General features: G+C 52.5%; 5 protein-coding genes across 5 annotated transcripts; 3 read left to right on the top strand and 2 right to left on the bottom strand.

The window, feature by feature from the left end:
* Positions 1–662: 662 nt before the first annotated feature.
* Positions 663–1,895, top strand: C8A04DRAFT_10785 (glycoside hydrolase; the record flags this gene model as incomplete). The annotated part of the gene is made up of 1 exon (XM_062776715.1): positions 663–1,895. The coding sequence occupies one exon, from the start codon at positions 663–665 to the stop codon at positions 1,893–1,895; it is 1,233 nt and encodes a 410-aa protein (XP_062638661.1).
* A 283-nt stretch (positions 1,896–2,178) lies between these two features.
* C8A04DRAFT_10826 (uncharacterized protein) lies at positions 2,179–3,051 on the bottom strand (the record flags this gene model as incomplete). The annotated part of the gene is made up of 2 exons (XM_062776731.1): positions 2,179–2,622; positions 2,782–3,051. The coding sequence occupies 2 exons, from the start codon at positions 3,049–3,051 to the stop codon at positions 2,179–2,181; spliced, it is 714 nt and encodes a 237-aa protein (XP_062638662.1).
* Positions 3,052–4,556: 1,505 nt separating this feature from the next.
* C8A04DRAFT_27052 (uncharacterized protein) lies at positions 4,557–4,712 on the top strand (the record flags this gene model as incomplete). The annotated part of the gene is made up of 1 exon (XM_062780152.1): positions 4,557–4,712. One exon carries the CDS (start codon positions 4,557–4,559, stop codon positions 4,710–4,712), a length of 156 nt encoding a protein of 51 aa, XP_062638663.1.
* Positions 4,713–7,762: 3,050 nt separating this feature from the next.
* C8A04DRAFT_27053 (uncharacterized protein) lies at positions 7,763–9,813 on the bottom strand (the record flags this gene model as incomplete). The annotated part of the gene is made up of 6 exons (XM_062780153.1): positions 7,763–8,110; positions 8,207–8,560; positions 8,663–9,069; positions 9,131–9,251; positions 9,359–9,529; positions 9,619–9,813. The coding sequence occupies 6 exons, from the start codon at positions 9,811–9,813 to the stop codon at positions 7,763–7,765; spliced, it is 1,596 nt and encodes a 531-aa protein (XP_062638664.1).
* A 691-nt stretch (positions 9,814–10,504) lies between these two features.
* C8A04DRAFT_27054 (acyl-CoA N-acyltransferase) lies at positions 10,505–11,251 on the top strand (the record flags this gene model as incomplete). The annotated part of the gene is made up of 2 exons (XM_062780154.1): positions 10,505–10,811; positions 10,881–11,251. 2 exons carry the CDS (start codon positions 10,505–10,507, stop codon positions 11,249–11,251), a joined length of 678 nt encoding a protein of 225 aa, XP_062638665.1.
* Between the last annotated feature and the right edge of the window lie 204 nt (positions 11,252–11,455).

Consider the following 11,455-nt stretch of genomic DNA (forward strand, 5'->3'; position numbering starts at 1 on the left):
TCGAATGTCGGCTTGCCGCGCTTCGGGAACTTTGGAAAGCGCGACGGCCATTGGAAGTCGTGTGTGGAGACGTCTCTTGCGCGTTCTCACGTGATAAATACCGAACATTGAGGGCCCCCAAGTCGCTTTAAATCCGAGACCCACTTCCCCCTGCAGCGATCCGTTGCGGCAAAAGCTGGGGAATTTCCAAAAATAGTGGACATCCAAAGCGACCAAATGCGATTGTCCGGGACTCCGGGTCAACTTGTCAGCCCAGGGCATGCGCCTCGATCCGACCTCCCAAAATTTCCGTGAAAAGGCCAGTCCCACGTGCGGGCATCTCTCCCTCTCAGTGGCTTTCGCAACAGACCTCGATTTCCTCGCAGGGGTCCATGTCGTTTCTGTGCGACCTTGTCCTTATCGACTTTCCCGATTGACAACCGCATCACACGTCAACGGCTGATACAAATCACCTCGGCTGTTCGGAGAGAAAGCGCCCTAGTAAGCCGGCGGAATCGGGCTCAACGCCACCACCATGATGGATATTTTTGTCCTGGAGGCGAAGAATAATCCATAAGAACCATGGAGACCGCGGCGTTTGGTTGAAGTGCTGAGAAAGACACACACTCACACGACTTCCCTTTTTTCTTCGTTTTTTTTTTTTTTTTTTACCAAGCACAACCATGCGTTGGCTACAGAACCTCGCCCTTTGGGCGTTGGTCGCTCCCTTTGCGCAGGCTAATGTTGCCGACCCGGCCTATGACGCCGCACCCACCCACGAGGAGTTTGTCTTGTTCCGCAGCGCCAACATGGCTTCGCCCGACAAGCTTTCCACCGGCATTGGCTTCCACTCGTTCCGTATCCCGGCCGTCGTCCGCACGGCCACCGGCCGGATTCTCGCCTTTGCCGAAGGCCGCCGCCACGACAACCGGGACTTTGGCGACATCAACCTAGTCTACAAGCGCACCAAGACCACCACCAGCGGCGGTAAGACGGCGGGAGATTGGGAGGGCCTCAAGGAGGTCGTCGGCTCTGGCGACGGTACCTGGGGTAACCCTACCGCTGTGGTGGATGGCAACACCATCTACCTTTTCCTGTCCTGGAACAGTGGTGCATACAGCCAGAAGGGCAATGACGTTCTCCCCGACGGTACCGTTACCAAGAAGATCGACAGCACCTGGGAAGGCCGTCGCCATCTCTACTTGACGCAGAGCACCGACGACGGCGCTACGTGGTCCAAGCCCCAGGATCTCACCAAGACTCTGACCCCGGACGGCCAGGCCTGGGACGCCGTCGGCCCCGGCAACGGCATCAAACTGACCACCGGCGAACTTGTCATCCCCGCTCAAGGCCGCAACATCATCGGCACCGGCCCCGCCGGCAACCGCACTTGGACCAAGCAGATCCTCTCGGGGGCTGGATCGGAAGCCACCATCGCTCAGACCCCCGACGGCAAGCTCTACCGCAACGACCGCCCCAGCTCGACGCAGTCCACTTACCGGAGGGTGGCGCGCGGCACGCTCTCCGGCTTCGGCTCCTTCTCCTCCGACACCGGTCTGCCCGACCCGCGGTGCGAGGGTTCGGTACTGCTGTACAACACCAAGGATGCTAACGGGCCGGCGCGCACCATCTTCCTGAACTCTGCCAGCGCCGACAGCCGGTTGGCCATGCGGGTGCGCATCAGCTACGACGATAACGCGGCCAAGTTCAACTACGGCCGCAAGCTGTCCGATGCATCCGTGTCCGGGGTGGGCAACCAGGGCGGGTATTCGAGCATGTGCAAGACGCCCGATTTCAAGATTGGCGCGTTGGTGGAGAACGATCTCTACAACGACAAGGGCGGCAAGAACTCATACCGCTCGATTACTTGGCGGCGGTTCAACCTGTCTTGGATTCTTCACGGGCCTAACAACTAGAGAAAGGGGCTAGCCGGTTCGGCACTAGTTGTCGCAGATGGTGGTCAATAATTAGGTGGAAGGTATCCACCCGACTTCAACTTGTCCATACTTGTTTTCTGTCTTCCTGCTTTTCCTACATTTTCAAGAAAAAGGAAAGATCTGTACATAAAAGAACCTTCTGTTTATATTTACAAATTGATGTGTTCTCACACGGGTATCTTAATACGTTACATAGAAACCAACATCTGTACATACCCACCCGCTCTCCGAACAGTCCTACCACAGCAGATTCCTCATTGCCTCATGTCCGGCGATTCCCACCCTTCGTCACCCTCCCCGAGACCGTTTTCGACACACCCACACTCTCATTTTTCCCCCGTCCCCTACCCCATCTCTTCCCCTTCCCCTTCCGATCCGGCACATAAAGCCGCTGCAACAACGACGCCAGAATACCATCGCCCCGCTTCGCCTCCTCCCTGTCAATACGGTGTTCATCTTGCAATGTATAGTCCCTAAACGCCTCAAAATCATCCCACACTTTGACTCTCGTCTTCTTCTCCCCGTCGCCTAGGCCCACTACTCGTCGGACATCAATCAAGTCGATAATGTTGACGAGTGTGTTTTTGAGGTCGTGTTTACATTCTTTGATGGTGTCGGGTGGTGGGAGTCCGACTTCGAGACAGAGGGATTGGTAGCCTTGGAGGATGCGTTGTTCGTGTGTGAGGATGGGGGGTTGGGTTTGGGTCTTGGTTTTGGTCTTGGTCCGGGGCCGGGGCTGGGATGATGGTGGTGGTGCTGTTGGATCTTGGTTGTCGCTTGTATTTTCCTCCTCCTCCTCCTCCTCCTCCTCTGTGTCGTCATCGTCGTCCTCGTCGTCCTCGTCCTCCTCTTCCCCGTCCCCTACCCCCTGCTGTCGCGATTGAGACCCTGGTAGAGCTTCCGGTGCAGTGAAGTAGTGCAGCGTGAGTTCCTCGCGAATGGCGATGGTGCGCTGGCGTGTATACTGTTGCGAACCGGGGACCCAATTCTGTGACGAGGCGAGACGTTTGAATTCGTCTTCGAAGGAGGCGCCGTCGTCCGGGGCGAAGTTGGCGAACTGCGCGAAGTGGGATTGGGATGGAGGGGGCATATCCCAATTGGACGCGTCCGCGTTTGTGGACTGTGTGGTTTTCATTTCGGGCTTGATTGATCCGGTTGTGACCTTTTGTCTTGTCTTTAGGAAGTGGGGGGTTCTGGGGTTTTGTCACGGATGTGACCACCGGCAGGAACCGGTGGGGCACGACAGCCATGGACAGGCCAATCAGCACGAAGAAAGTATCATTGGCAGAACAGGATCGAGAGCGAAGCTCGCGATCCGGTCCTGACCAATCACGGGTGGATCATGAGATCAGGGCACGACGCCTATGATCCTGGATCATGGGCTCAGGAGGATACTCTTCGATCCAGGAATCAAGGTATATACGAAGGTATCAAGATGCCCCCCTACAGTAGATAGATAAATAGGAATAACCTGGAGGACTCCGGGAGTTCTCCAGTAAGCAATACAACTTGTTCATTATAACCTGTACGACGCTGTAAACATTAAGACTAAATCATTATCTTGTTATAAACCTTTTAGCTTTACCGGATTATAACCCTTACGTTATATCTTTAGTAAACCCTTTTAAAGTATATGTGAGAAACTGGCCCTATGGTGGAATACAGATAGGCGTTGATTATGTTATTGAGAAAGCTTGCAGAAAGAGAACTACTTGGGGTTGTGCCTTAACCAGGGCTCCTTATATCCTGATATCCCTCCCCCCCCTGATGTGCGCGCTCGGAGGTCGGGCACCTCGGGCTCCACCTCCGAGCCGGGTCCGGGACAGCCCCGCCACGTCAACCCAAGGCCATCGGCCACAATCCAACACTACTGCTCATGGCCAAGGCCTTGCTAGGGCATGGCCCTAGGCCTGAGCCCTTGACAAGAATATAGAATAGACTAATAGCTAATTATTAAATAGCTAATTAAAATAGGATTATAATTAGGACTAGACTTAACATTATAATCTAGTATTATAGATTACTAAGATTATACTATAACCTAGGTAAGCCAATCCAGGGATTACTAGGGAAGAATAGTAATCTAGGTAATATATAGTCACTCGTTCTAAAGGACTCTGGGAGTTCTCCAGTAAGCAATACAACTTGTTCATTGCAACTTGCACGACGCTGTGAACATTGAGACCAGATCATTGTCTTATTGTAAACCCTTTGGCTTCACCGGATTACAACCCTTACGTCATACCTTCAGTGAACCCTTTCAGAGTGTGGTTGAGAGGCGATCCGTCACACTAAGTTAGTACTTCTAGGATAAAAAGTTCAGATATAGCCCTGCCTAGATCAGTTATAACTATAGAATCCCCTAGCTTAAATAGGGCCCATGAAACCTGCTTGCTATGGCCCATGGTACCCACGCACTTTTGTCACTCGCGCATATGTGCCGTGCCCGGGCATTCGTTGGTCTCTCCGGTTGGAACTTAGGGGGAACGATGGTTAGTGGCTTTTGATTGATTGATCTTTTGATGGTAGGTTGTACAGTGCCACTGCCGCGCTTCAGTCGCAGCTGGGCCGAGGTTGTCCAACATATGCCACTGGGAACGCGCCACTTACACTGACTACGGCCACCACGAGCTGCACAAGATGGCCTACTCGTGCCAAAAGTACCGCCGTCACGTTTACAGTCCCTGCGTCTACTACCTACGCTACAACTCGGGCAAGGTTGTCAACCTCTCCCCGGCACTGGTAGGCTTCTGCAGCAAGTGCGCCCAGCTGTTCCAGTACGTCAACTACAAGTAATATAAGAAAAGCGGCAAGGGAAGTTTAAGGAGAAAGGGGGGACGGACGGAACGAAAATGTACTCTGATTTTACAGTATACAATTCTTCTAGTATACACTCTCATGGCATACAACTCATGAACATACGATACCTGGACACTTGACCATTTGGCACCTTCGAATATAGATATTGACTCCTCTTTTTGAGCACGCACTCTTGACTTCACCAGTTTCATCACTCTTCACTAACACTGTTGCAGGATATGGCTTTCGTTTTTCCACCACCTTTCTTTTCATTGCGACATTCTAAGTACCGCCGCTCATTGGGGGAAGCAGAGATCTTGGGGTTGGGTTTTAAAGCACACTCCTTGGACAGACGGGACCTCGCGGGAGGACAGAAACAGGGGGGTTAGATTTCACTGGCATCACTGCATAAGGTAGGGAGGGGGAAGGGCTTTGCATCATAGGGACATATCCTTTCATCAAACTTTCTTTTTCATTGTACAAAGTTTTACACCAATTGATTTTGTCTCTCATTACTATCTCGATTCATGCTTCGTATTCGATCTTAAAATCATCCTGAAATCCATCTTTTCGTTGCTCAATTCTACGAGCTAAAAGTACATCCCCCAGCCCGATTCTCAGGTCGTTGTCGTCCCAACTCCCATCTCTGAACCTCGTCACCCCTGTCATCTGATGTTACTCGAGCCGATCTGATTAATCCGGGAAATCCTTCCCAACCCCAAACCCCGACCAGGGTTTTTCTTTTTCAAAGCGGCTCAATCCGGCTGGCTTGGGAAAAATGCGCTGTGTGGCACAGCAAAAGTTGTAGCTACATACATGATGCAAGCACTCTGTTTGATCCTCCCGCTCGGCTTCGCCCCCTCGCTTCGTTTTGGATACTTTTGAGAGAGCTAAAAAAGGGATTTGGCGTTCCAGTTCCACCCCGGTCCCCCCGATCCTCCGATCTGTCCGGGACTTCTGTCCCACATCGGGGAAGAAGTGGGTCTTTCCGGCAAATTCGGTGGATCCGGGGAATCGCCGGGCCGGGAGCAGCTGCCGATATCTCATCCTCGTGATGATTTGACACTTTGATACATTGAATCACGATATCGAATTCGTCATCCAATTCAGTTGCCCGTCACACAAACCAGACCGCAAACCCAAAGCTCACTGACGCAATGTGGATGACGACCCAAAACGGAAAATATCCAATCTAGTAATAGCGATGCCGTTGATGATCGGAGAACTGCTAGCGCGCGTTGGCTGCCCATCAGCCACTCGGAAGCAGCCCCCATGGGGCTGGCACTCCCACCACCACCAACACACACTTCCGAAACACTGAGCACCAGCGACTGTGCCGCACCCAAGTCGCAGATTGCACGCAGCAAAGTTAAGCCGGGGTTGGGGTTGCATATCAAGTCAGAAGGAAATATGTCGTAGGAGGGAAGAGAAAAAGGGAAAAGGTGGGACAGCTGATGCTTGCTTCCGGACAACTTCCAGCGCTGAAAAAGGGGGGGCAAGCACTTGTTACTGGGCATGTCAACATGTCAACTCGATCGAGCTATCGATGTCCGAAATCAAGAGTTCAAGCAACCCGAAAGATCCCCAAAAGGGGGATGCTGTGCAACCGACCTTTTGCTCTCGACCGACAGCTAATTACCCCAACCCGCAGGGTCCTCACTCACACTACAACCGCAGTGCGCTACATGGGACGCATACACGGACGGGACGATGCGGCCGCTTTATTCGGCCAGGGTGGTCAGGCTTGCTTGCCTTGCCTTTTCAACTTGCACAGCAGCAGGGGCGTCAACTTCGGAACAAACTCATTTTCATATCCCTTTCGTCAAAAATACCACCTCCAACAACCTTTCCATCTTTTCCTCCCATACACACAACACGCATCCACACATACGCGCCCATGCACTGTGGCCACTGCTGTGCCAACTGTTTGCTTCCATTGTCTACCCCCCCAAGCGTAGTGCAGCGCAGCGCACTGACCGCATCAGACCACACTGCAGCCCAGCCCAGCCCAGCCCGCTGGAACTACTGTGTCGTGCAACCAACACCAAGACCACCAACAACTCAACGCCTCCTCCACAGGGCAGCCAAGCAGCGTAGATCGCAAATCTAAAACTCCCCCAATCGCGCTTTGCGCGCATATTTCCACTTGCAGAGACACACACACGCGTTTAAGCGCCGGACCCCGAATCGGCTTGGGCTGATCACACTCACACTCACACACACATACACATATTTTCTCTCACACGCAGGCAAAGACGCGGAAACAAACAACAAACAGGCGCGCTGAACGCGGGGAGCATACCGTATAATTAATTTACGCACCAGACATGCGGGCGTGACTTGTAGATAATATATGGCGACACGAAATTCGCAGTGTAGTTCTTCCTAAGGCATCGAGGATGGCCTGTTCGGGCCCGTTAACCGATTTAAGCGAGGGGGGGAACAGGTATATCATGAGATATCACAACTTTATATTGTAGTTTGGTGTAGATTCGCAGTTCAAGAAGGCTGTTGTAGGTTCAGGATAATTAATGATAGCTTCAGTAAGATATCCTTAAGTCTTCTACAAGTGATGAGAGTTAAATTAGGTCAGAAGAAGGAAGCGGTAGTTGTTCATCCAAATCATGACTTTACAGTCCAATGATAAAATTGATTCTTGAATTGCTGACTATAAAAACGTTGCCTGACGATAACCCCCTTGTTTAATAACGTTATCCATAGGTCATCAGAAATTAACCCCTCTCGTCAACTCCCAAATCTCCAGCTGCCCCTCCTGGTTCTCAACATCGTGAATAATGAACGGACCCGTCCAGTTCAAACCTAACATGCTTATACAAGCCTTTGCCCATCGGGCTGGCCCATGATAGGGAGCACACCAGCACCAGAGTTAGTCGTGGTACGTTCAACCGTTGCTTTGATTCCCTTCGAACAGGCTCAACAGCGCAGAAATGATAAATTCAGGCTCGCATTTACACGTTACGGTAAAGTCCACACAATACGAAAACAAACCTGAGACAAACTGACTACCCAATGTTTTAATATCCCTTCTACGACGTCATAAAGTCCTCCTCAGTAAACTCATCAATCGGCTCGGGATGCTCGACATCCGGCTTCCAGTCCCTGTCCAGCATCTGTAGGCACCAGTACATGGGTGCCGAATACATGGACTCTGACTTCCATCCCGTTATATGTTTACCCTGCCTCCGTAGCTCTTCTTTCATTTCTCGGATGTACGCTTTTTGACTCAAGGAAAGCAGGTGGTGTGGAGCATGTGGAGTTGCGAACTCAAGGGACAGAGGCGCGGAGCCGGAGCATGCAAAGTGGAAGTACACCAGCATCGTTTTGCACGCGTGGTAGTAGCCTTTGCTGAGGGATGGGGCGCTGCTTGTCGGTGTCTGCATCGAGCATGTCAGAGTAAGCCCCGAACTGGCTTAGAGTCATTCAGGTAATATAGACGCTCGGGGGGGGAAGGGAAGACGTGAATTAATTACCTTGAGGCCGTGCCGACTTGTGTACGCCATGACATCACTAAAGATGAACCCAAAGTTGTTCAGGATAATAAATGTTGTCAGGAAGATATCTGGCCAGTTCTCCCGCTTGCGCTGCCGTATCTTCTGATCGAGCTCACGAAGGACCAGCTGCCCCAGCGGAATCACCAACGCACGCAGCGCGATGTCATCGATTTGGGTATCCATAATGGGCGTCACTGGCACGATACCGTTGTACGGGCACCCGGTCTCGTATGGGGGCTCAAAGGGAGGGAGTTCTCCCTCGCATACACGCCAAGGATGCTCGATGAAACGTGTAGCGACCCAAAAGGTCAGGGCATTGGAGACGAGAGTGTTCTGGAAGTAGCCCATTAGCTAAAATGCAAAGCTTTGAAGGAGGGGTTACGTCAGGGCAATAGAGGGGGTATGACTCTGGCCAGAAGTCTGAAGTCGACCTACTCCCGGGAGCTCGATGTGCTTGAATGCCTCTTCAAAGGTCCGGCGGCAGATAGGATTCGTAGCATCGAGAAGGCCGTTGATGTACTCTTCCTTTCCCGCAATGATGGCTGAATGCATGTTTCTAGCCGCCTCTGTCATATCACAAATGGCATAAGGCGGCATCTTCATCTTCCGCTCAACGCCCTCGGAATCCTCCCATTTCCAGTAGGTGACGTCGTTGCTCTCGGGGACAAATTTGCAAATGCTAACACGGAATTCGATCCCTCGATCTTGGGTCACGCTGACGGTCTTCCGCACGGGCACCAACACTCCATTAGTGATGGCAACATTCGAGCCATTCGATGCTTGGACTTCGAGGATAGCCTTTCGCGCCATCCACGTAGCGAGGTTGTCATTGAGCGTCGACCCTGTTAGACCTTTGGGTCAGCACAAGAAAGACATCGGCGGCCCAAGGCAACGTGAACGTACCCCGGCGATGTAGGTTCAGTTCGAGAAGGTTAACACGAATACAAGGCGCCTGGAGTATGCTCTGTGATGATAGCCGAGCGCACGCTGGGCAGGGCATCAATGGATCTGCGGGCATATTGCACTGCGAGATCAGTTCGTCAGCAGCGTGGCGACCATGAGCTGACATGAGCCAACGAGCGGCAAACGCAGGAAAGGAAATAAACTTGAGAACCGTGGGGTTTATCTTACTCTGTGCTTGAGCTGTCGGCAACGGGGGCATGCGCCCCGAGCTCGCGTCATGCGTGTTAGGGCCTTTGCATTCTCATCTGGAGCAGACCGGATACGCTGGTTCGTGCCAAAGGCGACGAAGGCTCCTTGGACGATGCCCGTTTTGTCGCGCTTAACTCGGGTGATAGGGTCCTTTTCGGCGGACGGTTAGTCAGGTGTCCAGCCCAGGTCGCGTGGCCGCATGGCTGATCACGTAACTTCTATTAGATCGTCTCACTCACCTTGTCTTCGAGCAGCACCTTTGCTCGTCGTGTTGACTTGGTTTGGCGGATAGGACTCGACTTTGAGGTCGGTATGGGATGCGGTACCTGGCATGGAATCCCATTGCCCATCACGCCGTAGTCAGCGGCTCTGGCAGCTACAAGAGCTGCTTGCGATGAGGTTAATGGCTCCAATAGTCCGGGGTCGATGAACATGTCACCAACACTAATATTAGAGGCAATATCTCCCAACCAACAGCCATTCTGGTCGACAGGAAAGGACGTAACATCCTCAAAAGCTGATATCGTGCTTGGATAGCCCACGTCGTCGTCATTTCCGGGAGGCACGTGAAATCCCGCAACTTGGGAGTGGAACGAATGATTCTCCATGACCAGTGAGGGTCTTGCTCAGCGGTTGGCTCACGTCATGCAACTCAAAGAAGCGTATCGGAATCTCAAAAAAGAAGACGTTGCAATGCAAGAAACTATGGAAACACCGGGCCGGAATGAGGGTTGTCTGAGAATTTGTTTGGTGGCTCATTACTCCCATCACTCCCAGGCCACCTCAGAAGGCGGCAGCGGGGTGGGCGCTCGCCGATTTCCTAATCAGGCAGTCGGCGACAAGTGGGCAGCAGCTTCCTTCTCACCGGACAGCTTACGCTTCGTACCTTGTGCAACGTGGGGTTGCATTTGTTCACAAGACACGCCACGCTTGTTGGCGCGCTGGGAAATACCCAATACCTTTTGCCCGCCTCAAAAGCACAAAACACGACCACCCCAAACGCACGCCCGGCTACATACCTGTGCAGCCCGCAATCCCATTCTTAGATCTTTATCCACCTCGCCTCGTTTTCCAACTCCACGTCATGCCCTAAGTCGACCAGACACGACGAAACCGCCTGGCACAATGGGTGGTGGAGAGTTCCCGCCCGACCGCCGGCTCACGCTTCGCAAGGCAACTCTGGCCGACCTCGACGACCTAACCACCGTTGCACAGGCTGGTTTCCCCGACGATCCTGAGTTCGATTACCGCTTTCCATTCCGCCATGAGTTCCCCGAGGACAATCGCTATTGGGTCCACCAAGAATATCGCGAATATCTCGAGCAGCCCGACAAATATGCCGTTGTAGTGATCACGGCCGAGGACAACGACAACCGGCCCGTGGCGTTGTCGGTTTGGGATTTGAACGTGACGATCCCCCACCAGGGTGGAGGTGAGTCGAAACCCTATATACTATTACGGCCATGTGCAAGAGAAAGAACTTATTAAATCTATCACACAGATCTCGGCATACCCGACGACGACTCCCGCGTGCCCCGTCGCCATGACGCCAACCCTTCCCACTTCCGTGAATTTGCGCGCCGGATGACGCAAGGATTCCAGGATTTCTTTGGCGCTCTGGGACACGACCAAATCCATCTCTGGCTGCTGTGCACGTCCCCTGCCTTTCGCCGCCGTGGTGCGGGCACCCAGCTGTGCCGATGGGGGATCAACCTGGCCGCTCATCAAGGTGTGCATACAACAGTCCTAGCCAGTCCAATGGGGAAGAAGTTGTATGAGCAACTCGGCTTTGTATTGAATGGTTCTTTTATCATCCAGGTGGAGGGCGAGGAGGCGAAACTCGAGATTTGGGCGTTGAAAAAAGAGAAATGAGTTTTCCATAGGTTAGTTAGCGTGGTATTCGACGTTGTGTTTTACAAATATACTGGAAATTTCACAGGAAAACTCACTAGAAAAGTCACTGGAAAGGGCATTGAAAAGCTGACTGAAGAAGGCACTAGAAAAGTCACTGGAAAACGTCCTGCACAAGGTAGTTACGACAAATTATGACAAAAATCGTACTCCTGCGGTCGGGAC

The sequence above is a fragment of the Dichotomopilus funicola genome (genome assembly GCF_033296635.1).
Source record: "Dichotomopilus funicola strain CBS 141.50 unplaced genomic scaffold C8A04scaffold_17, whole genome shotgun sequence".
In the NCBI taxonomy this organism is placed as follows: domain Eukaryota; kingdom Fungi; phylum Ascomycota; class Sordariomycetes; order Sordariales; family Chaetomiaceae; genus Dichotomopilus; species Dichotomopilus funicola.